At 48.9% G+C, this 26,844-nt stretch overlaps 5 protein-coding genes, 7 non-coding genes and 1 pseudogene across 12 annotated transcripts; all 13 read right to left on the bottom strand.

Annotated features, from left to right (window-relative positions):
- Positions 1-2,834: 2,834 nt before the first annotated feature.
- Positions 2,835-4,025, bottom strand: LOC149357795 (uncharacterized). The gene has a single exon (XM_089576666.1). The coding sequence runs from the start codon at positions 4,023-4,025 to the stop codon at positions 2,835-2,837; it is 1,191 nt and encodes a 396-aa protein (XP_089432792.1).
- A 2,329-nt stretch (positions 4,026-6,354) lies between these two features.
- TRNAS-GCU (transfer RNA serine (anticodon GCU)) lies at positions 6,355-6,436 on the bottom strand. Its single transcript has one exon. It is a non-coding gene; the product is annotated as a tRNA-Ser (tRNA).
- A 5,010-nt stretch (positions 6,437-11,446) lies between these two features.
- Positions 11,447-12,588, bottom strand: LOC149357793 (uncharacterized). Its single transcript, XM_089584935.1, has one exon. It carries the CDS (start codon positions 12,488-12,490, stop codon positions 11,549-11,551), a length of 942 nt encoding a protein of 313 aa, XP_089441061.1. The 5' UTR covers positions 12,491-12,588; the 3' UTR covers positions 11,447-11,548.
- A 459-nt stretch (positions 12,589-13,047) lies between these two features.
- On the bottom strand, positions 13,048-13,129 carry TRNAS-GCU (transfer RNA serine (anticodon GCU)). The gene has a single exon. It is a non-coding gene; the product is annotated as a tRNA-Ser (tRNA).
- Positions 13,130-13,182: 53 nt separating this feature from the next.
- Positions 13,183-14,757, bottom strand: LOC149357791 (uncharacterized; annotated as a pseudogene).
- Positions 14,758-16,820: 2,063 nt separating this feature from the next.
- LOC149357790 (uncharacterized) lies at positions 16,821-18,014 on the bottom strand. The gene has a single exon (XM_089576665.1). The coding sequence runs from the start codon at positions 18,012-18,014 to the stop codon at positions 16,821-16,823; it is 1,194 nt and encodes a 397-aa protein (XP_089432791.1).
- A 246-nt stretch (positions 18,015-18,260) lies between these two features.
- Positions 18,261-18,342, bottom strand: TRNAS-GCU (transfer RNA serine (anticodon GCU)). Its single transcript has one exon. It is a non-coding gene; the product is annotated as a tRNA-Ser (tRNA).
- Positions 18,343-18,538: 196 nt separating this feature from the next.
- On the bottom strand, positions 18,539-18,620 carry TRNAS-GCU (transfer RNA serine (anticodon GCU)). Its single transcript has one exon. It is a non-coding gene; the product is annotated as a tRNA-Ser (tRNA).
- A 95-nt stretch (positions 18,621-18,715) lies between these two features.
- On the bottom strand, positions 18,716-20,219 carry LOC149357787 (uncharacterized). Its single transcript, XM_089584936.1, has one exon. The coding sequence runs from the start codon at positions 20,048-20,050 to the stop codon at positions 18,716-18,718; it is 1,335 nt and encodes a 444-aa protein (XP_089441062.1). The 5' UTR covers positions 20,051-20,219.
- A 2,094-nt stretch (positions 20,220-22,313) lies between these two features.
- LOC149357786 (uncharacterized) lies at positions 22,314-23,510 on the bottom strand. The gene has a single exon (XM_089576664.1). The coding sequence runs from the start codon at positions 23,508-23,510 to the stop codon at positions 22,314-22,316; it is 1,197 nt and encodes a 398-aa protein (XP_089432790.1).
- Positions 23,511-23,760: 250 nt separating this feature from the next.
- On the bottom strand, positions 23,761-23,842 carry TRNAS-GCU (transfer RNA serine (anticodon GCU)). Its single transcript has one exon. It is a non-coding gene; the product is annotated as a tRNA-Ser (tRNA).
- A 196-nt stretch (positions 23,843-24,038) lies between these two features.
- TRNAS-GCU (transfer RNA serine (anticodon GCU)) lies at positions 24,039-24,120 on the bottom strand. The gene has a single exon. It is a non-coding gene; the product is annotated as a tRNA-Ser (tRNA).
- Positions 24,121-24,314: 194 nt separating this feature from the next.
- Positions 24,315-24,396, bottom strand: TRNAS-GCU (transfer RNA serine (anticodon GCU)). The gene has a single exon. It is a non-coding gene; the product is annotated as a tRNA-Ser (tRNA).
- Positions 24,397-26,844: the final 2,448 nt, after the last annotated feature.

The raw sequence follows: 26,844 nt of genomic DNA, 5'->3' as shown, positions 1-26,844 counted from the left end.
CAAGACCAAGGCCACCACCTTTGACAGGAATAAACAAATTGGTGCGACTGGTTCGCTCCCATGTCGACGCCCAGACAAAAACAGCAAAGACACGGTGAATCCTTTGAATATTGGCTCGGGATGCACTCAATACATTCATTAGGTACCATATCTTTGACACAAGGAAAATGTTACAGACAGAGACGCGCGAAAACATTGATAGCTGCCTCCCTTGCCACGAGTCGGCCTTCTCCTTCGCCCTTGACGCTTCATCGTTCCAGCAGTCATTAGGATCCCGATAACATTCGAGAGGCACGCCAAGATACCGCGTTGGCACTTTTGACCACTGCAACCGACAGAAGTGTTCCGGTGCATCATCCCAATTACCGTGCCAAAACCCACAGCTCTTGTCCCAGTTTATCAGGCAGCCAGTTTGTTGACAGTACTTTTCGACTAGGCTGGTAACTTCAGTAACACTGTCCTTGTTTGAGCAAAAAATGGCAACATCATCTGCATAGGCGAGGACTTTCATATGGGATGACTGCAGTTGAAAGCTGGAAATACGGTTACTGTTAATTATGGCCAAGCAGAGTGGCTCTATGTAAGTCGCGAACAGTAGGGGCGAAAGAGGGCATCCCTGCCTCACTGAAGAATTAACTTCTATTCGGTCGGTCAACTCCCTATTTACGATTACTCGCGTGCTGCAGTTCGCATAAGCCATTCTCACGCCTTCCGCTACAACGCGCGCTACGTTCAAATGGTCAAGAATGCAAAAAAGAACGTCATGTGAAACCCGATCGAAGGCCTTCGCAAGGTCCAACTGAATCATTGCAATGCGCACCCCAAGGGCGTCACAGCATTCCAGTATGCTACGTGCAACGTGTATGTTTGTCGCGATGCTCCGTCATTTGATGCCACAAGTCTGGTGTGGTCCAACCAATGTTTTGATTACGCCCTGTAATCTCTTTGCTAGAACTTTCATATATATCTTGTAATCTACGTTGGTGAGGCTTATCGGCCGATATGAGCCCACCAACAAGCGCTTCTCCGGGTCATCTGTTTTGGGAATCAGGACAATGTGTGATGTAGCAATAGATAGTGGAACTTTTTTGCGCTCGTACGCCTCAGAGAGCACATTGAGCAGAAACGGAGCTATCATGCATTTGAATTCTTTGTAGAAACTGGCGCTTAGTCCATCTGGGCCAGGTGCTTTTCCGTTTTGCAATTCATCTATCGCGGATTCAATTTCTCCGACACTAATTGATATCTCAAGGCGCACCTTCACTTCATCCTCAAGCCTTGGCAATAGGGGCAGAAAATGAACCAGAAATGCTTCATCCATCTCCCGCTTATTTCCGAGAAGGCCGTTAAAGTCGTCCATTATAACCTTCTGGATAACTTTCGTGTCGCTAGAAACTTCAGCCCCGTGTCTTATCTGCGCGATTTCTTTCTGGCGAATGTAACGCTTTTCGTCGGACAAAGCCCGTTTGGTAGGCGTTTCACCAGTCCAAAATTTCTCAGACCTAGAGCGAATGACGGCTGCTTTGTACCTGCCTGTGTCTATTTGTTCAAGCTGGCTTTTTACTTCTCTCAATTCTTTCAAAAAAAAGGTCGGGCTCAGAACTTTCCATGTAGGTCAGGAATTTTAACTGCTCATTCAATTCAGTTTCCTTTTCTTTCTCTTTATGCTTATTAAGACAACTCTTTTCCATTGCTTTACGTTTCACCCATTCTTTGAAATCTTCCCACTGAACAGCCAAGCTGTCAGTCTGCGTCTCTAGTAAGCTGTGCAGTTCATTTGTAGTTTCATTTATGAAATCTTAGTCTTCCAACAGCTTAGCATTAAATTTCCACAAGTGCCAGTTAAAGGACGTATGTTTCTTTTTTTCACCAAAGGTTGCGATTGCGAGGCAGTGGTCGCTGAATGCAACAGGCTGAACATCATAGTCCATGCAGAGATGCACGAGTTCCGCAGACACATACAGCCTATCCAACCTAGCATGGCTGTCACGCTGGAAATATGTATATAGCGAGGACTATTACCGTAAGTAAACATTTCGCCGATGTCTTCTAAGCAATGGTCACGTACAATACTATTCAATAATTGAGCACTTTTTTCGCGCACCGGCAGGCGCTTCATACGGTCCGCCGCTACACAAACACAGTTGAAATCACCCAACACCAGCAGGGTTCTGTCACAAACAAAATAATATTCAAGGCGATTGAAAAACTCTTCGCGTTCGGCTTCAACGTTTGGTGCATACACACAGATAACTCGCCAACACACTTTAGAAAAAGTAAAATCAACGACAAGAAGACGTCCACTGGTACAAGCGAAAACAGACTCTACAATAATGCCTAGATTGTTGCGCATAAAAATAACGCACCCACCCGAGGTGCCAACAGAATGACAAACACAAACATTGAAAACTGGACGAAAGTGGGACACCATACGATCAGTAGCTTCCTCACTTTCTATTTTCGTCTCCTGTACAGCTACTATATCAAGCGCGTTGTCAGCAAGTAGACGATTCAGCTGACATTGGCGCCTCCTTGCACAAAGGCCTCTGACGTTCAAAGTTGCTACGCGCAGAGCTGTATCTATTCTCATCGCGATGCACTTGGAATAGAATGCCATTGAGGTACAGCGCCCACTCTACAAAACTGTGCAACATTTTCTAACTCACAGTGTGCAGTGTACATAGTAGTTGATCCAGGAATCCGAGTGCTGACGTCGGGAAACCACACGAATGTCCCTCGCCAGCCTTTCCGGACCCAAGGCACACTATCTGCTGGGTACTTCCCACCACAACAAAGGAAAAAACAAAAACAAAACACGAAACCTCATTGAGCAGCTACGGAGGCGGTTTCCCCGCCTGCCGGCGTTCGGCCGAGATGTTCGGCGGGGGCTTCAACGTGGAGCGTCGAATCCCCGATGTTTTAGGCGGCGGCTCATCACCACCCACACAAGGCAGCGGCTTCTCTCCGACGCTCTCATCATGGGAGCGTTTCCCGGCTGGAAGACCGGCAGCTTCCTGGCTGAAGTCCATGGCATCGGTGCTGATAGCCTCCACATTCTCCGGAGATTCGGCCGCGGCTTTCGTCACGTCTTCCGCCTTGTCAACACTTCCTTGCTTCGGTTCAAGGCCCACATCTCCACTAGGCTTTACAGTACTGCTCGTCGTCGAACTCTTTTTCGATAGAGGCGTCAGCGAAGGCGCCTTTTGAGTTAAAACTTGGCCAGTTGCCCTGGCTGCCTCCTCTGCATCCGCCTCGTCCATCAGCAACTCAGATGAGTCTTCACTGTTCCCGGGACCGGCAATGCTCGCGTAACTGCGAGCACACTGGCCGTCTTCATGCCCGAACCGTCGGCAGGCACCGCACCGAGGGACCCGACACTCTTTGCGGATATGGCCTGTACCTCGACAGCGGAGGCACAACGGAGGCCTGCCCGGGACGACAACCAGCGCTAGCTCCCCGCCGACGTTGAGCTGATGCGGCAAGTCGTCAAGCTTCACGCCAGCTTTTAACTTCAGTGTGATGAGTCTGGTGGTTGAGCCCTTCTCCGACACGCCTTGTACTCGCCAGCGCTCTCGGGCCACTTCAGAGACTTTTCCGTACGGCGCGAAGGCGACACGCACGTCCTCGTCAGGCACGTTGTAGAGCAGCCAGTGCAGCTTCAAACGCACGTCCTGGTTCGCAGGGTCAATCACCAGGCAGCGCCGTTCTTTCACACGAAGTTCGCCGATGCTGGCAATCTTCTTCACTGTTTCGGCTTCTTTGAATGTGACGGCCCAGACATGGCTCATGTGGTACGCCCCCAGGGCGATAACGTCCGAGATCAAAGAATGCTGAGCCAACGCGTCCCGGAAATCTTCCACCCGATACGGGCGGGCCGAGATATCCGCGTGCAAAAAAACTGTATTCAAAACGTAACGCCCTGTAGGCAGCCCTGGTAAAACAACCTGATACATACTTTCTTGTTCAGCAGACCTGTTACCGCGGCCAGACACGGTCGCTGAAGCCGCTCCAACGGAGCCCTGCATCCTGCGTCCGTTCACTGGCGTGGCCGGAAGCAGAATCCACCGCTCGGCCACCTCGCCGCTTTTTTTTCTCTTTATTTCCGGTATTCACATATACACACAAAACAAACCGGAATCACCAACTAAGTTAAAAACGACCGCACACCTTGTGCGGACGTACTTAAAAGTCCTTCATCGACAATAACGGTTCCAAACGTGACAGCCCTTCTGGGACACATTCCTGCAACTTTTGCTCCTCAAAAAAGTTTTATGCTTTCTCTAAAATACAGTCGTGCAGGTCTTACATCAGGATCAGCGTGCCGAACCGCCATTCTGCATTTCCAAATACTATGCAGGCACATTAACATAATCAAGTCCAAAGGGGTTCCGTCATCACTTTCTATTGGTAAGTAACGAATTCCATAGGCGTCGAGTGGAAACTCTTTTTTGATGGTACGCTGGAGCACATCCCAGAGGAACACAGCATCCCAACACTGCAGGAAAACATGCTCAATTGTTTCTTCTTTTCTGCATATTATACAATGTGTACCCCATGGAACAAAAAAACCCCTTTCGACCATCCACGGTTTTACAGTGAGAGTTCCCGTATGGAGTTTAAAAAAGAAGGACTTTACACTAGCTGGGATTGACATTGCTTTCACGCGCTTTAAAACGTTCTTCCCAAGGCCTGCTCTGTAAAGAGACCGATATAACGGTACGGGCAGAAACACATCGCAGAGATCTTTATAGAGCTTTTTCCCATTGACTTCGCTCACATATTCAAGTGAAAACCGTGTTGACAGAAACCTGCACGAAATCACGACTTCACGCAGAAAGCCATGGACGCCGCCAGGCAAACTCCCGACGGGTACAACTATATTAGGCAGTTGCATCCCCAAGCGAAGTTGACAGATAGTACGTAAGAAAGGATGATTCACATCCCTGAAGAAAAAGAAGCGATTGACCACTTGTCTCAAAAACAAATGCGCCAAACCAAGTCCTCCATTCCGAACTCGCAAAAACAAATTAGTGCGGCTTGTTCTTTCCCAAGATGATGCCCAAATGAAAACGGCGAACACGCGATGAAATTTTTGTATGTTTACCCTTGAGCAATGCAAGACTTGGAGGGTGTACCAAATTTTGCTAACTAAAAAAATGTTATAAATTGTGGCTTTCGCAAACATCGACCAATTCCACCCATTCCACTTATTTGCTCTATCTCGAAGATTGTCCACTTCTCTCCTCCAGCAGCCGCCGCGGTGGCTCAGTGGCTATGGTGCTCGGCTGCTGACCCGAAAGACGCGGGTTCGATCCCGGCCGCGGCGGCTGGAATTTCTTTGGAGGAGAAATTCTAGAGGCCCGTGTACTGTGCGATGTCAGTGCACGTTAAAGAATTCCAGGTGGTCGAAATTTCCGGAGCCCTTCACTACGGCGTCTCTCATAGCCTCAGTCGCTTTGGGACGTTAAACCCCATAAACTAAACTAAACTCTCTCCTCCAGTACGATTAATTATCCTTGTAACAGTCGAGGGGCACACCCAAGTATTTGACTGGAGTTCTAACGAAGGTCATGTTGCCAAAAGTGGCTGGAGTCGCCGGCCAATCCCCGTGCCAGAATCCCAGGCACTTAGACCAGTTTACAGCGCTACCACTAACAGTACAAAACCTTTGTTACACATTGGACAGCATGCGCGACACTATCAGTGTCGGCGCAGAACATCGCTACATCATCTGCGTAAGCCAAGAGACGGACTTCCGCTTCCTGCAGTTTGAAACCACGTACACAATCACTCTGTATGACACTTAAACAAAGGGGTTCAATGTACAAACAAAACAACAGCGGCGAGAGGGGGCAACCCTGGCGCACCGAGCGCTGGACTTGGATGCGCTCTCCCACCACCTTGTTGATAATTAGCCGCGTTGAGCAATCCCGGTACGCCATGGAAACCCCGGCTCTTATAATTCTACCGACATTTACATAATCTAAAACACTCAACAGAACATCATGAGGCACCCTATCAAACGCTTTCTCCAAATCTATTTGGAGCATTGCTACACGCGTACCCATTGCGTCGCAACACTCGAGTATACTTCGCGCTATGTGTATATTTGTTGAAATCGTCCAGCCTTTAATTCCGCATGTCGGCCACCTCGCCGCAACGGAGGCACCGGCCTTCATAATTGCAAGCAAAGGCACCAGGTTTCAGAATGCCGCAATTAATTTCTCAACTTTGCAAAATAAACAGCAGTCACAGTTCTGTCGCTCTGTTGCTGCATCCCGCTGTGCCCTTCTTCGTGCTGCTAACGGCAAATGAATTTGTATGGGCAACAAAAAAAAAGAGTCGGAAAAGAAACGACGAGGGTGGGACTCGAACCCACGCGGGCAGAGCCCAATGGATTAGCAGTCCATCGCCTTAACCGCTCGGCCACCTCGCCGCTTTTTTTTTCTTTATTGCCGGGCTCCGACACGGTACACAAACACAAAAGGAAATTTACATTGTACCCCTTTCAGGTGGTACTCACACTCAACCGTATGCTGCAGGCATCGCCATGCTAAAAGTCCTTTAAGGACACCAAGGGCTCTACCCTCGAGAGCCACTCAGGAACGTGAGCACCCGTTTTCTGTATTTCAACAAACCAGTGCACACTCTCGCGGAAGTAAATTCGTGCAGGCCTCGCATCCGGTTCACAGTGGTATCCAGCCATTCGTGAGCGCCAAATAGCGTGGAGGCCCAGCAGCAGTATTGCATCATAAGGCACTCCCTCTTCGTTCTGTAGAGGGAGATACCGTATTCCATACGTATCTAGAGGCAAGTCTTTCTTCAGCGTTCTTTGCAAGACGTCCCAGAAGTAGACGCCTTCCCAGCAGTGCAAGAATACATGATTGATTGTCTCTGGCTTCTTACATATCAGACAATCTGAACCCCAAGGAAGAAACATTCCCTTTTTCTCCATAAATGCTTTGACGGCCAGTGTTTGTGTGTAATCTGAAAAAGAAGCTTTTGGCTGCTGCTGGTACCTGCATTTTCTTCACCCTCTTCAACACATTACCGCCCTGGCCTCCACGGTATGTGGCCCTGTACAATGGTTCAGGCAGAACAACATCTCGTAAATCCCGATAGAGTGTTTTCTTTTTTACAGTCGAGAGGTACTGCTGCGAAAAACGAGCAGCTAGAAATCTAACACTCATAACCACTTCTCTGGTGTATCCAAAATACGACCTTGAATGTTATCTGTTCCAACAATCCATTCCGGTAATGCATGGCCCAGCCTTACTAGACAGATTGTGCGCAAGAACGGGTTACTCGCGTCGCGAAAGAATAAAAATCTGCTGACAATTTGGCGCAAAAACAGATGGCCGAGCCCTAGTCCTCCGTCTTTTACACTTCTGAACAAATTTGTCCGGCTGCATCGTTCCCAGCTCGAGGCCCAGACAAACACTGCAAAGATGCGGTGCAGTTTCTGCACGTTAACTCGCGAACAGTGCAGTACCCAACGTTTTTAGATCTCTTTCAGTTTGCAAGCTCCCCCGTGCCGCGCCCGAGAAAGCGGCCCCCGTCCGCTTCCACTCACCACGCGGCGCTGCTGTCGCTGTCGGCCCGGAGGCGGCGGAGCGCTCGCGCTTGGCAGTTGCTGCGACAGCCTGTTCTCATCCGCGATAACATTGGGAGCGAACACGTCGAACTCAAATTTGCTGTAGTTTTGGAGCTGTCACGTTGAAACTTCAGCCTCATGGTTAAAGAAATGTTTCACCTGGCTAGTAAGGGTGAGATAAAGAGCAGGCTGATGCCAGTTCGAGCCGCCGCGGTGGCTCAGCGGTTACGGTGCTCGGCTGCTGTCCCGAAAGACGCGGGTTCGATCCCGGCCGCGGCGGCTAGAATTTCTTTGGAGGAGAAATTCTAGAGGCCTGTGTACTGTGCGATGTCAGTGCACGTTAAAGAACCCCAGGTGGTCCAAATTTCCGGAGCCCTCCACTACGGCGTCTCTCATAGCCTCAGTCGCTTTGGGACGTTAAACCCCATAACCCAACCAACCAGCCAGTTCGCAAAAAACCAATCGTTTGCATTGCGCTTTATCGCATCACGTTTGCGACGTTTAGCGCTGATTATATGCGTATGTTGGAGTAGAGCTATCAATATTTCTTCGGGAGAATGCACGAAACATTAATGAAAGGATAAAACTAGCGATGTTCCGCTTCTAGATCAGTCACGAAATTCCGCGCTATATTATCAACGAAGCACCGCACATGCGAGCAGCATTTTGCACGTTCTTTAGAATTCCAATTTCAGAGAACACAAGTATAAATGCAGACACACTTAGCTGGATGCAGGGAGGGAATAACTATAGAAGAGCTTTTTATTTGCAATGATAGCACAGACAGGAGCAGCGTACTGCACTTTCATTTCTAGAATGTTAATTTCATTGAACACAGACAAGCATTAAATGCAGACACACTAAGTCGGAAGCACGGAGGGAATAGCTACTTGAAGGCGAGCTTTTTTATTTGCAATGACAATATTCCTCTGTTCTCTAGCCGACGGTTCACGTCTCTCGCCTAGAAGTGGATGCGTGTCACTATGACAAAATGCAGCACTTGGCATGTAAAAGTGGCCATATGCTCTGCACATCCAAGCCGAACAAGGTTTTGCAATTCAAGCTCGTCTAGCAGCTCCCAAAAAACGTCCCTTTCAAAAACGGGACCTTCTTTCAAAGAAATCGGGATTGCTTTGTTTACAATGTTGGTAAACTCTAGCATCTTTTTGGTGGGATGCTTTAAGCACCCTTGCCTGAAGCTTTTGTATACTGGAAGATAAGTGTCACTGTAAACAACTGGCACAGGACAGCTGATATCTTCCATGCTGATATCTGCTGGCTGCTCCAAATCAGTCGGCGGCGACCATGGCGTAGACGCGAAGGGCCACGCTGGTCGGGCAAACAGCGTGGCGAGCGCCACCGCACGGAAGGAAACGGAAAGGCGACAATCCGCGCACCGCAGCTTTCAAACTGAAAGGGATCTAAAAACGTTGGCAGTACCTGCATCACGTACCACAACTTGCTGATGAAGAATAAGTTGCACACTGTAGCTCTGGCAAATGTAGATAGCCTAGCCCCTTTCCACTTGTCAGTTTTTGCACGGGTGTCTTCCAGCTGCCTTTTCCAATGCGGTTCGCTATCTCGATAACATTTCGGTGGGACACCTAAATACTTCACTGAGGTCGTTACCCAGGACACATTCGCAAAGTTAACAGGAGTGGTTGGCCACTCACCATGCCAGAAGCCAATACATTTGGCCCAGTTGACTCGACTTCCTGTCGATTGACTAAATTGCCGAACACAATCAATGGTCTTCCTTATGCTCTCATAATCAGTAGCGAAAACAGCTACGTCATCCGCATAAGCCAGCAACTTAATTTCTGTCGCTTGTAACTTAAAACCTTGAATACCGTCATTCTGTATTATGCTCAAACACAGGGATTCTATGTATACCCCAAACAAAAGAGGGCTTAGGGGGCAGCCCTGGCGCACCGAACGCTTCACGCTTATGGGGGCCCCCAAACTCTTATTTACTATTAGTCTCGTTCTGCAGTTTCGGTACGCCATGGCCACTCCCTTCCTGATGACTGACCCGACATTCACGTGATCCAAAATTAAAAACAAAAGTTCATGTGCCATGCAGTCAAACGCTTTTTCCAGGTCTAACTGAAGGATAGCAACAGGACTGTTCGTAATATGACAACACTCAAGAACACATCTTGCTTTATGAATATTAGACACAATAGAACGACCTTTGATGCCGCACGTCTGATGAGAACCAACTATCACATTCATTACGCTTTGTAACCGCCTTGCTAGCACCTTCATGAATATCTTGTAGTCCACGTTCGTAAGTGAAATCGGCCTGTAGGCTGTAACATGCTTTAACTTTTCACTATCTTCCGTTTTCGGAATTAGGACAGTGTAAGATACGCCAAAGGAAGGAGGTAGTGCTTTTAATTCATATGCGTCATTAAAGAGTACCGTTAACAAAGGAGAAATGTCTTGCTTAAAGGCTTTATAGAAAGCCGCACTTAAACCGTCTGGTCCAGGCGACTTACCCGAGTTTAAATTTCCTATTGCTGTTTGCACTTCGGATTCAGTAATTGGTGCCTCTAATCTCTGTTTCTGTTCGTCATCTAATCTTGGCATCGCTCCTAGAAACCTTCCCTTGAATGTGTCGATGTCTACGTCGTGTTTTGCGAAAAGCGCCTGATAGAATTCAGCAAAAGCTTGCTTTATATGCGTTTCGTCATCTGCTACGACACCTCCCCATTCAATTTTATCAATACTATTGCGCTCAGCCCGTGCTTTTTCCATGCCGAATGCTCGTTTTGTTGGTGTTTCACCGAAAACCGCCTCTTCGGCTCTCGCACGCACCAGCGCACCGCGATAACGCTCTTGTTCCATAACTTCAAGCTTTTGTTTAATTTTCTTTACGTCCTCAATCCACTTACCAGGAGCTTTACTCTCCTGCTCAATTAGTTTCTGCAGCAGTTCTCTTAAATCCTTTTCCTTTATTTTTTCCTCTTTTTTCAAGCAGCTAGCCTTTTCAATTGCGTATATTTTAATTTGCTGCTTACATAGTTCCCACTGCTCCCATAACTTTTGTCTTGAATTTGGCTCTACTTTGCCAATTTCTTCTTTTATATTGTCACAAAAACGTTCACACTTTGACTGCTTATCACTAAATTTCCACAAGTCCCCATTAAAAGCATTGTCCTGTTTTGCTGTTCCTATCCTACACTGTACCAAACAGTAGTCCGAGAAGGACACAGGTGAAACCTTGTAACTGTTGCATTTTGGCAGCAGGTCTACCGCCATATAAATACGGTCTAGACGTGCGTGACTCGTACGCTGAAAGTGCGTGAATTGCACATCCCGCTCACCCTCTAAACAGTCAGCCACATCTTCAATATTCCATTTTTCCACTAACTCGGACAGTCTTTCGGTACTTATGTCTCTGAATATTCTATCAATTGTTTTGTCACGCGCAGCCAAGACACAGTTGAAATCACCCATGACGATCATTTGCCTTTCGACAGTGAAGTACTCCTCAACTTTTCCAAAAAAGGCTGCCCTCTCGTCAACTTTGTTAGGTGCGTAAAGGCAGATTATTCTCCACTCCACATTCATGTAAGCATAATCAAGCACAATAAATCGTCCATGAGAACATGTTGCATAAGCCTGAACAACCAGGCCCGGCAGCTTTTTGACGAAGAGCACACACCCAGCCGACGTTCCAACTGCATGAGCCACTACTGCGTAATACCTACACGTGAAACGCTGCACCATGCTCCCGATCTCTTCCTCCCCGTCTACTTTAGTTTCTTGTACCGCCAAAAGGTCAATGTCACAGTCTGTTATAAGTCGATATACTTGACTCTGTTTTCTTTTCCCCGCCAACCCCCTTGCATTAAGTGTGGCTATTTTCAGACAACATAGCGGAGCCATTTCGACAAAAAGGTGTAGAGACCGAGAGCATGGCGCTTACCTCTCACGTCCAGCGTATCGCTAGACGCTTTGTGTGACGCCAGGGTCCTCAGGTCGGTCGCCGTGGCCTTGCCGCAAAGGTGAACTTGCGGCGACTGGTCTTTCAGATGAAACGTTGGGGCGCGGCTTGAATGCAGGCCTCCGGGCCTGCGCAGCTTTCGTTGGAGGCTCCTCTGCAGTGGTGGTAGTATCGTTGGTCCCTTCGTTGAGAGTCAGATTGTGAGGGCGCTTGACGGGAGCACTAACGGTCGCCATGCGGCTGTCGCCGTCATCCCTGCCCTCGTCGCTGCACATAGGTTCGAGCACCTCGGTTTTTGAAGCACCTGCAGATCCGCCGTCCCCTGCCGTTTCGGTCTCCGCGGCGCCTGGAAGTTCAGGCTCCTTCCCTTGGTCGCTGGGCGTCTCGGTGTCCTCCGCGGAAGCAGGTGAGGAGACGGTGGCTGCTGCTACCTTCTCCGCTCCCCCTGCCCCCTTAGCCGCCTCCTCAGCTTCAGCGGCATCCATTTGCAGCTCAGCCTTTTCGTCCTCCAACGCAGCTCCCGTGGCCGATGCGTAGGTGCGAATGCAATCAGCCTCACGATGACCGAATCGCTTACATTTCTGACAGCGAGGAATTTTGCATTCCCGCCGTACGTGTCCAGTGCCGCGACAGCGCAGACATTGCATTGGCCTACCAGGCACAACCACAAGCGCAAGCTCTCCCGCCACCCTCAGCTGATGAGGAATGTCTTCGACTGTTACGCCTGGCTTCATCTTCAATAAAACAGTCCTTGTAGTAGAGGCCTTTTCAGTCATTCCTTGAACGCGCCACCTTTCGCGGGTCACTGCGGTGATCTTTCCGAACGCTGCAAATGCCGTTCTGATGTCCTCGTCATTGACGCCGGGCAGCATCCAATGCAGCCGTAGTTTGACGTGCTGGTCCTCAGGGTCGATGATCATGCACCGGCCCCCTTTCACTTGCATTTCCTTCACGGCGAGCAGCCGCTTGGTTGCCTCGGGAGTGCTGAGGGTCACCGCCCATACGTGGTTAACCTGGTACGCCCCCACCGCTATCACGTCAGGGAGAGTTCCGTTCTTGACCAGGGCATCACGGCAGTCTTCGACTTTGAAAGGCCGCCGTCGCACATCGCCATGAAGAAAAACAGTGTTGAACACCAGCCGTCCGGTAGGCAAAGTTGGCAAAAGAACCTGATTCTCGTTATCAGCAGTTTCAGCAATCCTGTTTCCGCGGCCGGCACGGGCCGCAATCGCTGCTCCAGTGGAGCCCATTCTACAAGCGTCCGTCACGCTCGGTGGCCGCAAGTAGAATGTGGCCACCTCGCCGCAACGGAGGCACCGGCCTTCATAATTGCAAGCAAAGGCACCAGGTTTCAGAACGCCGCAATTCATTTCTCAACTTTGTCAAATCAACAGCAGCCACAGTTCTGTCGCTCTGTTTCTGCGTCCCGCAGTGCCCTTCTTCGTGCTGCTAACGGTAAATGAATTTGTATGGGCAACAAAAAAAAGAGTCGAAAAAGAAACGACGAGGGTGGGACTCGAACCCACGCGGGCAGAGCCCAATGGATTAGCAGTCCATCGCCTTAACCGCTCGGCCACCTCGCCGCTTTTTTTTTCTTTATTGCCTGCTAATACAGTGACAGGTCACACAAATGAATACATACATATATACTGAATAAGCACGTTAGCATGCGATGCGGGTATTTCAAAATTTCTTCAGACACACCAAGTCATCAAGGATGGTAACCCACTCAGGGGGTTCATTTTGTGCACGATACACTTCTCTAATATATGAAACACTTTCGATTAGGTTATCGCGCGTAGATCGCACATTGGCATCTGCGTGCCGAAAAGCCATTCTCGTCCTCCACAAGCTGTGGAGGCCCAGGACCATGAACATATCAAAAGGTATGCCTTGATCGCTTTCAACTGGCAGAAATCGTATTCCATAGGGTGTTATGGGGAGATCTTTCTTTAGAGTGCGCTACAAAATATCCCAGTGGAGGACTGCGTCCCAGCATTCAATGAAGGCATGTTCAATTGTTTCCGGCTTTTTACACAGTAAGCAATCGGTTGTCCAAGGCACGAATATTCCTTTCTGTTCCAGCCATACTTTAACGGGGAGTGTGTTTGTGTGCAACTGGAAGAAAAACGTTTTGGCCGCCGGTCTTAAAGGCATCCTTCTGACTCGCTTCAGTACATCTTTACCTGAGCCTCCAGAGTACACAGTCCTATACAATGGGGTGGGCAGCATGCTGTCAACTAAGTCCGCGTACAGTTGTTTCTTTGACACTGAGGACAAATGCTCCAAAGAAAAACGTGCACAAAGTATTCGAAAGGAAGCAACTACTTCTCGATAGTAGCCGGTCACTCTTGTACTGGCAACATTGGATGTGGAAACAACAAACTCAGGCAGTGTTTTTGCCAATCTCGCCTGGATGACTGTACGGAGAAAATCGTTACTTTCATCTCGCAGGAAGAAGAATCGCGATACGATCTGTCGTATAAACAAGTGTGAAAGCCCTAGTCCACCATCGCGAACTTTGCGAAAAAAGGTTTGTACGGCTGGTCCGCTCCCAAGTGGAGTTCCAGATAAAGACGGCAAACACTCGGTGCATCTTTTGCACATTTATACGAGGCATGAACAACACTTGCATCATATACCACACTTTGGCAATCAAAAAAACATTGCACGCTGCCGCACGCGCGAACACCGATAATCCGCGACCCTGCCATCCTGTTGTTTTTTCCTTCAACTCTTCTGTTTGTTCACTCCAGAACTGCGTCGAGTCCCTATAGTGCTGAAGGGGCACCCCGAGATACCGTGCAGGCACTGAAGTCCACTGTATACCCGCGAAATTGGCGGGTGTCGTATTCCAGCTCCCATGCCATATTCCCACACTTTTTTCAAAGTTAATCTGGGCACCGGTATAGCAACAGAAATTTCTGGCAATGCGCACAGCCTCTAGTACGCTTTCTCTGTCCTCGCAGAAGACTGCAACGTCATCTGCATAAGCCAGCATTTTAACTTCAGCGGCGTGCAGTCTAAAACCACGTATGTTTGCATCAATGATGACTGCCCTACAGAAAGGTTCGAGGTATATGGCAAAAAGGAGAGGAGACAAGGGACACCCTTGCCTCACAGAGGAGCGGACTAGCACCCTTGAACTAAGACACTTGTTGATGATAATCTGCATTGAACATTCTTCATAAGCCATTTTGACACCTTCTAAAATTATGCTCCCAACATTACAGTGCTGTAGTATACTGAAAAGCACCTGATGCGAGACCCGGTCAAAGGCCTTCGCAAGGTCAAGCTGTAACATGGCCACTCGGCCCTCAAGGGCATCACAACATTCTAGTACACTTCTTGCGATGTGGGTGTTCGTTGAAATTGTGCGCTCTCTAATGCCGCACGTCTGATGTGGCCCTACTAGCTCTTTAATTACCACTTGTAATCGTCCAGCTAGTACTTTCATAAAAATTTTGTAGTCTGTATTGGTGAGAGATATCGGTCTTATGAGCCTACAAGAAGGAGCTTTTCTGGATCATCGGTTTTTGGAATCAGCACTTTGTGTGATGTCCGGAATGAAGGAGGGACTTTTTTAAATTCATACGCTTCTGACAGAAGTTTATGCAAAATGCACGCCAATTCTTGACTGAAAGCTTTGTAAAAAGCTGCGCCTAGGCCGTCCGGCCCTGGCGATTTGCCCGACGGCAGCTTCTCTATCGCTGTTTTGATCTCGCTCACACTTATTGGCATTTCTAGGCTGTCCTTAACATCGTCATCCAGTCTTGGCATTCCGATCATGAAATCGCTGTCGAAGCCTGGCTCGAGGCGTGTGACATTGCCGAACACATCGCGATAATGGTCGATAAAAGCATTCTCGATCACCGCGGGATCTGACGTCACTTCATTTTGGAAACGTATCTGCTTGATCTCGTTTCTTGACGCCTGCCGTTTTTCATCGCTCATTGCGCGCTTGTTCGGCACCTCACCCATCCATAACCTTTCACTACGAGAACGTATGACTGCAGCCTTGTATCGCTCTGTATCGATAACTTCTAGTTCATGTCTCACTTTCTTCACGTTCTCAGCCAATTGATCGTGGTCAAAGTTTTGTACGTTTAAAAGAAATTCCAGTTCCCTTTGCAGCTCTTTTTGCTTCTGCAGTTCTTCGTGCTTCCGGCTGCTTCCTCTTTCGATTGCAATGAGCTTAACTTGGCTCTTAAATTCCTCCCATGCAGTCCGAAAGTTTTCATGCTTCGTTGTCAGCATCTCTGTTAATTTTCCCTTAACTCTGCTTGAGAACAGTTCATCATCAAGAAGCTTTTCATTGAATTTCCACATGTCCCAGTTAAATCGTGTCGTCTTAGTTTTTTTCCCGAGTGCGAAGCTCACCAAGCTATGATCTGTGAATGATAGTGGTGTGACACTGTAACTGTTACATAGGGGCATCAAGTCTAGTGAAATATACACTCTGTCCAACCTTGCTCGGCTCTCTCTCTGATTGTGTGTGTACTGCGGAAGCATACCGCCAGTGAAGACTCGGCCCACATCTTCTAGGTTGTGCTCCTCAATTAGTGAGCTCAAAAGGAGAGCACTTTTGTCACGAACATGTGCACCTCTGAATCGATCCTCCGCAAAACACACACAGTTAAAATCACCGAGAAATATGACAAAGCGGTCACACTTTAAGTACTGCTCAATGTACTCAAAAAATACCATTCGGTCATTCACATTGTTAGGAGCATAAACGCATATGATCCGCCACAAGGATTCAGAAAAAGAAAAATCTACAATAAGCATGCGGCCAGTTTGGCAAACAGTCATACTCTCTTCAATAATGCCAGCACTCTTCCGTATCATCAGTGCGCACCCGCCTGGCATGCCATTAGCATGGCATACACACACATTATAATGCGCGGTAAAAGGCATCACCATGCGATCGGTCTGCTCTTGAGTCTCGACCTTAGTTTCTTGTATCGCGATGACATCGAGTTCCTTCTCCATACAGAGGCGACTAAGTTGATACTGTCGCCTACGTGCTCCAAGGCCACGAACATTCAAGGTGGCAACTCTTAATGCTGTCTCTAGTCTCAGAGCCATTTATCTTATAGAGCACACCGTTCGCACAGTACCTCTGGGTAACTACTGACATTAGCGCTTTGCAACAAGTAAGCAATTGGGAGCACAATTCCCACGCGTACCTTTGCGGTGTACGCAGCGGCTACTTCTGAAAAGGCGTCCATCTTTTGACGACGCTGGCCTGGACGCCCCAGTAGGCGCCACGTCCTACGAAGGCGGTGTTGCCGCCGGCCGTCTGTCCGGCGGAATGTTCGGTTTCGGACGGAAGGGCGCCCGACGGCCCACCGGTGCTTTCGGCGGGGGTTCATCGTTGCTCTCGTTGCCAAGGTTCTCGTGCTGGTTGTTGGCTGAGTCCCGTGACCTTTTTGTCGCCGCGTTGCTTACACCCGATTCTGCGACGTCCATCAAATCGCTTCCAGGTGCGTGTTTTGCTGCATCCACCTCGGTAGCGGCTGGTTCGGTGGCTAACTCCTTAACATTTTCATCGCTTGGCTTTTCCTCTTCAGTTTTCTGCTGAGTAAGTTGCACTGTAGCCGCGTTCGGTAGGCCAGCGCTATGCTCAGACGGCATTACGGCCGTGTCTGACGGCCGACTCTCCGTGCGGGAGGCCTCAGCGACGTCAGCCTCGTCCATGAAAAGGTCCGCCACGTCTTCCTTGGGCGCCGGTCCTGTTACCGACGCGTACGTCCTTTCACACTGCGCTTCGTCATGGCCGTACCGACGACAAAGCGTACATTTCGGGACGCGGCAGTCACGTCGAACATGACCGGTGTTTCGGCATTTCAAGCACAACGGTGCTCTGCCAGGGACAACAACCAAGGTCTGCTCACCGGCGATACGAAGTTGGTGGGGCAGGTCTTCCATGGTGAGACCCGTCCGCAGAACCAAGGACACCACTCGCGTTGACGATGATTTTTCTTGCACGCCGTGAACACGCCATTTCTCCCGGCAAACGTCAATCACCTTTCCGTAAGGTGAGAGGGCTGTTCGTATGTCGTCGTCAGGCATGTTGTACAGCATCCAATGCAGCTTCAATTGCACCGCCTGGTTGGCTGGGTCGACCACAATACAGCGATGCTCCTTCACTTTCATGTTCTTGACGCTTGCGAGCCTCTTGACGCCTTCGTCGCTCTTGAAGGTGATTGCCCAAACGTGGCTCATCTGATACGCCCCAAGGGCGATAACATCGGGCAGTAGGCCTAAGCCCGCCAGCGCATCGCGGAAGTGCTCCACGCGATACGGCCTGGCCCGCACATCAGCATGCAAAAACAACGTATTTAAAACAATACGGCCTGTCGGCAGTTGAGGCAGCAACACTTGATATTCCGGGTCTTCAGTATCAAAAATCCTGTTACCGCGGCCCTGCTGGGCCGCTGAAGCCGCTCCTACGGAGCCCTGCATCCTGCGTCCGTTCACGAGCGTGGCCGGAAGCAGAATCCGGCCACCTCGCCGCAACGGAGGCACCGGCCTTCATAATTGCAAGCAAAGGCACCAGGTTTCAGAACGCCGCAATTCATTTCTCAACTTTGTCAAATCAACAGCAGCCACAGTTCTGTCGCTCTGTTTCTGCGTCCCGCAGTGCCCTTCTTCGTGCTGCTAACGGTAAATGAATTTGTATGGGCAACAAAAAAAGAGTCGGAAAAGAAACGACGAGGGTGGGACTCGAACCCACGCGGGCAGAGCCCAATGGATTAGCAGTCCATCGCCTTAACCGCTCGGCCACCTCGCCGCAACGGAGGCACCGGCCTTCATAATTGCAAGCAAAGGCACCAGGTTTCAGAACGCCGCAATTCATTTCTCAACTTTGTCAAATCAACAGCAGCCACAGTTCTGTCGCTCTGTTTCTGCGTCCCGCAGTGCCCTTCTTCGTGCTGCTAACGATAAATGAATTTGTATGGGCAACAAAAAAAGAGTCGGAAAAGAAACGACGAGGGTGGGACTCGAACCCACGCGGGCAGAGCCCAATGGATTAGCAGTCCATCGCCTTAACCGCTCGGCCACCTCGCCGCTTTTTTTTTTTCTTTATTGCCGGCTTGGCGAAAAACAAGATCACTGTACATGAAATGTTAAAATACGTCCTCCTACATTTGGTGGAGCGTTCATTAAAAGTGTTTCAAATTTGCAAGTTCATCCATGATAACAATCCATTCTGGGGGGTCATTTTGGGCCTTGAGTGCATCTCTGACATATAAAATGCTCTCAATAAAGTACTGTCTCGCAGGGCGTGTATCAATGTCTGCATTCCGGACTGCCATACGCACTTTCCACAGACTGTGCAGGCCCAGCAGCATGACCATATCTAGGGGTATACTACCAAGATCTCGGACAGGTAGAAACCGGATGCCGCGAGGTGACAACGGGAGGTCTTTTTTTAAGGTTCTTTGAAGGATGTCCCACAAGAATACGGCATCCCAACACTCGAGGAAGATGTGTTCTGTTGTCTCTGGCTTTCTGCACAATAGACAGTTTGTAGACCACGGAACAAAGATTCCCTTTGCTTCAAGCCAGGGTTTTACCGCCAGTGTATTACTGTGGAGCTGGAAGAAGAATGTTTTGGCTGAAGAGCGAATTGGCATCTTTTTAACTCTTTTTAGGACGTCTCCTCCTGGGCCTGCACTGTATATGGTACGATACAAAGGCACGGGCATCATTAAATCACATATATCTTTGTACAATTGCTTCTTAGAGACAGTACACAAAAATTCTAAAGAAAAACGAGCTTTCAACATCTGGAAAGCAGCAACCACCTCAAACAGGAAACCGCGGACACACGTGCTTCGTACGTCACTCGTCGACACAACGAAATTTGGAAGGAGTTCATGTAGCCTAACTTGTATGACGCTTCTTAAGAAAGGATCACTTTGGTCCCGCAGAAACATAAATCTGGAGACGACCTGCCTCAAAAACAAATGGGCTAGCCCCACACCTCCCTCTCTCACCGACCGGAACAAATTGGTCCGACTCGTTCGCTCCCATGTAGAGCCCCACACAAAAACGGCGAGAACTCTGTGCAGTTTCTGAACATTTACACGCTTCATGCACATAACTTGAAGCACATACCAGATTTTCGCCACTATAAACAAATTGCATACTGTGGCCCGAGCAAACACTGACAGCTCACGTCCTCCCCAGTTTAGTGTTCTCTCTCGCGCTTTGTCAGTTTCGCAGTTCCAATATTCAGTAGCGTCCTTGTAATGCTCAAGGGGTACCCCTAAATAGTTTCCAAGTGATTCAGTCCATTGCATGTTTTGGAATGATAAAGGTTTGGACTCCCAGCTCCCGTGCCAAAAACCCAAGCATTTACCCCAATTCACAGTGCTCCCTGACATTCTACAAAATTTGTTTACAATGCTCCCTGTTTCGTTGATGCTGTCTCTGTCTGTGCAAAACACTGCTATATCATCAGCGTAAGCTAAGAGTTTAACTTCAGTCGCCATTAGACGGAAACCCCTCACTTGTTCATTATGAATAACCTTCAAACAAAACGGTTCTAAGTATATCGCAAACAACAGAGGAGACAGTGGGCATCCTTGCCTCACGGATGTCAACACCTGAAAGGGTGTTGTGACGCACTTGTTGACAATAAGGCTCGTGAAACTCTCGGCATATGCCATCTTAACGCCTTCCATTATCACTGAACCTACATTAACGTGTTTTAATATGCTGAAGAGAATTTTGTGTACGACGCGATCAAAGGCCTTTTGCAAATCGATCTGCATCATGGCGACACGTTCCCCCCAAGCATCACAACACTCCATGACGCTTCTGGCCACATGTATGTTTGTAAAAATTGATCTTCCTTTAATTCCGCATGTCTGGTGGGGCCCAACTATTTCTTTCATCACCCTCTGGAGTCTTCTCGCCAAAGCCTTCGTGAAAATTTTATAATCGACGTTTGTCAGGCTGATAGGGCGATACGATGTCACTGAAAGCTGTTTCACGGGATCGTCAGTTTTAGGAATAAGCACAACGTGCGTTCTCCGAAAAGACAGGGGCAGTCGCTTTTCGTCATAAGCCTGCTTCAGTACTCTGTTCAGTGCAGCTGCTAGTTCATCCTTGAAAGACTTATAAAACACCGCGCCTATGCCGTCTGGTCCAGGCGTTTTGCCAGGGCAGAGTTCACCAATTGCTGTCCTTATCTCTTCCACCGTGATTGGCTCTTCTAGCGCAGACATCACATCCTGATCTAACTTCGGCATGAGGCTTAGAAATTCGTGTTCAAATCCGTCGTCTACACTTCTCTTCCGACCGAGTAAATCACGATAGTAATCTACAAAAGCTTGCCGGATTAAATCGGGGTCGGTGGTCACAGAATCCCCGTGCCTTATCTGTTTGATTTCATTCTTTGCTGCGTATCTCTTTTCGTCTGATAGGGATCGCTTCGTTGGTGCCTCTCCTAAAAGCAGTCTGTCGGCACGTGCCCGCACAACGGCTCCCATGTACTTTTCTTGGGCGATAACTTCTAATTTATTTTTGAGTTCTTTGATTTCATCCGTATACCTGCCCGGATGTGCACTTTCCAAACTCAGGGCAAACTTTAGGTCGCACTGCAAATCTTTTTCTTTTTTCCTTTGACTGTGCCTTAGGAGGCTACTTCTTTCAATGGCTTTCATCTTAATTTGTTCTTTAAACTGTTCCCACATCTCGATTGATCTTTCTGGCCGAGCTTCTAGTAGAAACTGAATACTTTGCTTTACTTGGTTTAGAAAAACTTCGTCTTGCAGCAGTTTAGCATTCAATTTCCATAACTCCCAGTTGAACAGCGACTTCGTTTGCTTTAATCCTATTGTGGCGATTACTATACTGTGATCGCTGAAAGATACATGTTTCACTTCATAGCGCGTGCACACTGGCAAAAGATCAGTGGAAACATACAGTCTATCGAGTCTCGCATGGCTTGTTCGCTGGAAGTGCGTGAACTCTGGTATATCACCACTGGATAAAGCGTATCCAATGTCCTCCAAGTCATTTTCAAGCATCAGTTCACTCAATAAATGCGCACTCTTGTCTCGAACAGCTTGACTACCAACTCTGTCTTCGGCTCTGCATACGCAGTTGAAGTCTCCAAGAAAAATAACGTATCTGTCACATTTCAGGTAAGGCCCTACGTTTGCAAAGAACAATCTACGTTCTTCCTCCCTATTTGGCGCATAAACGCAGATACTTCGCCACTCAACGTTTGACAAAGAAAAATCACAGACAATAAATCTACCATTTTCACACACAGTCAATGCTCCAAATTGGACAGCCAAGGATTTGCGAACAAATAACGCACAGCCTCCCGAAGACCCAACAGCATGGCACACACACACGTCGTATCTTTCTCTAAAAGGCTCGACCATGCGGTTCGTCTGCTCTTCACTTTCAACCTTGGTCTCTTGCACTGCAATTAAATCTAGGTTGTTTTCTAAAAAAGCACGTCTCACTTGATACTGCTTACGCCTCGCAGACAGCCCTCGCACGTTCAAAGTGGCTACACGCAGTGCTGTGATGGTATTTGCTGCCATTTTCGCTACGAGTGAAACGAGCCGCATGGTCTTACCTTGAGCTCTTCGGCAAATAGAGACGTCCCATGTGCCGCAACACCGCTCCAATGGTCTAGTAGTTGGCGCCTCGGCAACTGCTTAGGTGTCTCGGCCCCGTCACCGACGCCACAGGCACCTCTTAGTTCCACGCTGGTAACGAAAACACTTTCCCCCGTCATGACGGGGGCGTTGTTCCCGCAGGTCTCCGTTCCGGTGGGATGGTTGGCTTTGGCTTGAAGCTTGGGCGCCGAGTTAGGACCGTCTTTGCGGGCGGTTCCTCATTCTCGGTGTTCTCTGAACTGCCTGTCAAGTTGTGGTCGTCCTCACGAGTACGCTTCGCCGCACCGCCGCTGCACACATCCTCACTCGCGTCCATGGGGGCTGTGTCTTCCTTGGCAACGGCCTCCAAACCATCGCCCAAAGAATTCTCTCGTGCGCTAGAGTCCGGTGCCGGAGCATGCTCATGCTGCACGGTGGGTGGGGCCTGAACGCTGTTCTCGCGGTATTCAGGCACGTGCTCAGAAGGAAGAGGCGTGCTGGCCGCCGCATCCGCTTCTTTGAGACCCCGTTGGGCCCCTGACGCCTCTTCGGCCTCTACTTCGTCCATTAAATGTTCTACAAAACCATCACCTTTGCCAGACTCCGCCGCACTTGCGTACGTTTTCACACACTGCCCCTCGTTATGTCCGAAGCGGCGGCATAGGCTACAGCGCGGAACTTTGCAATCCCGTCGAATGTGCCCGGTCGACTTGCACCGCAAGCAGAGCGGCGGCCTTCCCGGCACAACAATAAGTGCGGGCTCACCTGAAATTCTCAGCTGGTGTGGAATGTCGTCAGTCTTGACTCCGGCTTTCAGTTTCAAGGTGACGGTACGCGTTGTGGTTCCTTTGTCCACCACGCCTTGAGCCCGCCACCTTTCCTTCGTCACGTTCGTCACCTTTCCGTACGGGGACAGGGCCTCGTGCACATCCTCGTCCGCGACGCCGTACAGCACCCAGTGAATCTTTATCCGCAGGTCTTGGTTATTCGGATCCACGAGGATACACGGGCCGTTTTTCACTTTAACATCTCTGGCAGTCAAAAGCTTCTTCGTCGCGTCGGCGCTCTTCATTGTGACAGCCCACACATGATTCATCTGGTACGCCCCCAAAGCCAGCACTTCGGGGAGCAAACCTAGACGAACCAGCGCATCCCGGAAATCTTCGACACGGTAAGGCCTGTTCTTCGGATCAGCGTGCATAAAGATGGTATTCAAAACAATTTTTCCTGTTGGTAGCGTTGGCAAGATGACCTGGTAATCTTCATCCGACGAAGCAAAAAACCTGTTTCCGCGGCCAGCAGCGGCCGCTGACACCGCTCCTTCGGAGCTCATGATAGCACGTCCGTCACGCTCGGTGGCCGGAAATGGAATCTCGGCCACCTCGCCGCAACGGAGGCACCGGCCTTCATAATTGCAAGCAAAGGCACCAGGTTTCAGAACGCCGCAATTCATTTCTCAACTTTGTCAAATCAACAGCAGCCACAGTTCTGTCGCTCTGTTTCTGCGTCCCGCAGTGCCCTTCTTCGTGCTGCTAACGATAAATGAATTTGTATGGGCAACAAAAAAAGAGTCGGAAAAGAAACGACGAGGGTGGGACTCGAACCCACGCGGGCAGAGCCCAATGGATTAGCAGTCCATCGCCTTAACCGCTCGGCCACCTCGCCGCAACGGAGGCACCTGCCTTCATAATTGCAAGCAAAGGCACCAGGTTTCAGAACGCCGCAATTCATTTCTCAACTTTGTCAAATCAACAGCAGCCACAGTTCTGTCGCTCTGTTTCTGCGTCCCGCAGTGCCCTTCTTCGTGCTGCTAACGGTAAATGAATTTGTATGGGCAACAAAAAAAGAGTCGGAAAAGAAACGACGAGGGTGGGACTCGAACCCACGCGGGCAGAGCCCAATGGATTAGCAGTCCATCGCCTTAACCGCTCGGCCACCTCGCCGCAACGGAGGCACCGGCCTTCATAATTGCAAGCAAAGGCACCAGGTTTCAGAACGCCGCAATTTATTTCTCAACTTTGTCAAATCAACAGCAGCCACAGTTCTGTCGCTCTGTTTCTGCGTCCCGCAGTGCCCTTCTTCGTGCTGCTAACGGTAAATGAATTTGTATGGGCAACAAAAAAAGTCGGAAAAGAAACGACGAGGGTGGGACTCGAACCCACGCGGGCAGAGCCCGAAGGATTAGCAGTCCATCGCCTTAACCGCTCGGCCACCTCGCCGCAACGGAGGCACCTGCCTTCATAATTGCAAGCAAAGGCACCAGGTTTCAGAATCCCGCAATTAATTTCTCCTCTTTGCAAAATGAACTGCGGCCACAGTTCTCTCGCTCTATTTCTGCGTCCCGATGTGCTCTTCTGCGTGCAGCTAACCGTAAATGAATTTGTATGGGCAACAAAAAAGGGTCGGAAAAAAAAAACGACGAGGGTGGGACTCGAACGCCATTATAGCGCTTGGAGGCTAGTTGGCACGACATTATATAAACAAAAACAGCGCAAATCATTGGGCATACAAAAGAAACTGCGCTAGCCCAGTGCGCTTCCTCTTTGTGTCCTGCCCTTTGAGCAGTCCTTATAATTAAAAAAAAGTGCCAAAAACCTAAATACAACAACTCTCGCTGTAAAAGCTTTTCGGGGTTGTTAAGACGGGGTTAGCGCCGACATCAGCGTCATCGGCTTGGCGTCGTAACGGACGAAGTAGAGATGAGATGTTGCGAGGAAAGAAAGAGCTTCACGCACAATGTTTACATGACCCGCGTTCAGTATTGAGAGACAGTACAGGACGATGGTGCTGTGTATTGGTCATTTTTACAACCAAGAGAGGGCGCTTAAATCATCCAACAAGGAAAGGAGGTTTGTGATCTTTCTTCCCCTCATGTTGCTGAGAAGGGGAAAACCTTGGCGACCGTGATAGAATGCAGAACGTGTTCAAGAGTCGAACTTGCTCGATCGTATTACTCGAAGACAACTACAGGAGTGTTCAACTCTTTAATTACACGTTAAAAAAATAAAACAGAACGGAAGAACAACAAGAAGAAATTATTTACAGATTACTGCCTCGCAGAACGACCTGACGATACCTGCCACCGGTTCCCCCAAAGCAGAGTCTTTTTATCCCTATGTACCCGTCCTCAGTGGGAAAAGTAAACAATTGGATAATTTCTTAATTGTTCGTTCAATGAATGCTTGGGCACAGGACGACAAAGGAAATCAGACATGGGAAAGAAGATAAGCCTTCCCCATTCAGCACTACATATGTAATTGCACTCTCCACAAGCTTATAGCGAACATCCTCGATTGAGAGAGAGAGAGAGAGAGAAATCCTTTAATGAAAAAAAAAATTAGCAGGTGTTTAAAAATCACTGGTAGGCTACTGTGCGTGAGGAACGGAGTTCGGGAGATAAATATGGAAGAAGAGCGGTGAGGATAAGGTAAAAGAAAAGAAATGAAAAGGGAGACGATAATATGCGGCCATTAAATGCATACTGAGGCCATCGGCGAGTAATCATACGTTACGCATGAAACGATGAAGTGCATAGTCCGACAAATGTGCGAGTACTGTTCACAGCGTGAAGAATGCATGAGGGTAACATGCAAGGTGAAATGAGAGCTTGTCAATATGTTCAATTGATTTAAATATGCAAACAAAAAGTTCATTACTTGACCCTGTTGCCTAGGGCAGGCTAAGGGATCTAAAACACTGTCCATTGTTAGCAGCACTAGGGAGGGCTTCTCCTCGCTTTCCCAAGCTTCAGCATACTTACGGACTAATAAAAGACAAGAATAGTATTCAGAAGAGGCTTGCAAAAGGGGAAAAAGCTTCAGACATTTTCTAAAAATTTTTGAGGACATCTGTACGGAAGAACAGCTGAACAAGGGCGATTGGTCGATAATGTTGCTGGCAGTCCTCCCATGTTCTGTGGCCTGCGTACTAGCGCGCCTCTCTGACGAAGATGCCAACAACTATCTTAAAGCTAAAAGTGCACTCTTCTGGTACATCAAAATTCGCGCAGAGGCTGATTTCAGATGCCAAATTCACAGTCGGCAGCGTCCCCACTATAGCATCAGAGACAAACCTGGCAGCTGCGCTCGTTTGCCTGATGAGACGTCTGCTGCTCCGAAGGGCAACGATAGGACAGTTTTAGTCCTAAGAAGAAAGGCCACTTTGGCAGCGATGACAGATCATTTCGGTCGGAACCCTAGCGAAAAGAGCAAAACCACGAAGGCTGGTATGGGTGCAAATTCTAGGAGAGAAGCAAGGTGCCTGAGGGCCATTTCAAGCCCACCGAACAATGTAGCCTCATCCCTTAAGAGAGTAACGGTTGAGAATCCAGAGGAAAGTGTCGTTTTTTTTTTTCTCAGAAGAAGCTGAAAGAGGCTGTTGCTCTAAGTCGGCAAGATGGATTGGTGACACTAGAACGAGCCGTGTAGCTCTGCAGAAAGTAAAGTGCACACTAGTTCTTCAAAGCTCGCAGTATGCAGTAAGCCACTGGAAGCTTCAGCTGATAATCTGGATTCAGGAGAGAAATCTGAATCAGAGCTGGAACAAACTGAAAAAGGGGTAAATGACGGTGTCATCAAACCGTAGAAAAACGAGCCAGCGGGCTCATAGAAAATCACGGGAGCAAATGATTTGCCAGAGTAGCCATCGCCTGGCACCGAGAGCGTGGC

This window comes from Amblyomma mixtum, chromosome 3 (genome assembly GCF_055824585.1).
Source record: "Amblyomma mixtum isolate Tamu chromosome 3, ASM5582458v1, whole genome shotgun sequence".
Classification (NCBI taxonomy): domain Eukaryota; kingdom Metazoa; phylum Arthropoda; class Arachnida; order Ixodida; family Ixodidae; genus Amblyomma; species Amblyomma mixtum.
Note: the sequence above shows the minus strand (reverse complement) of the source record. Positions and strands in the feature narration are given on the sequence as shown.

Coding starts and splice junctions, on each gene's coding strand:
- LOC149357795 (XM_089576666.1), bottom strand. CDS start 4,025: ATGCAGGGCTCCGTTGGAGCGGCTTCAGCGACCGTGTCTGGCCGCGGT.
- LOC149357790 (XM_089576665.1), bottom strand. CDS start 18,014: ATGCAGGGCTCCGTAGGAGCGGCTTCAGCGGCCCAGCAGGGCCGCGGT.
- LOC149357793 (XM_089584935.1), bottom strand. CDS start 12,490: ATGCAAGTGAAAGGGGGCCGGTGCATGATCATCGACCCTGAGGACCAG.
- LOC149357787 (XM_089584936.1), bottom strand. CDS start 20,050: ATGGCGACTGAAGTTAAACTCTTAGCTTACGCTGATGATATAGCAGTG.
- LOC149357786 (XM_089576664.1), bottom strand. CDS start 23,510: ATGAGCTCCGAAGGAGCGGTGTCAGCGGCCGCTGCTGGCCGCGGAAAC.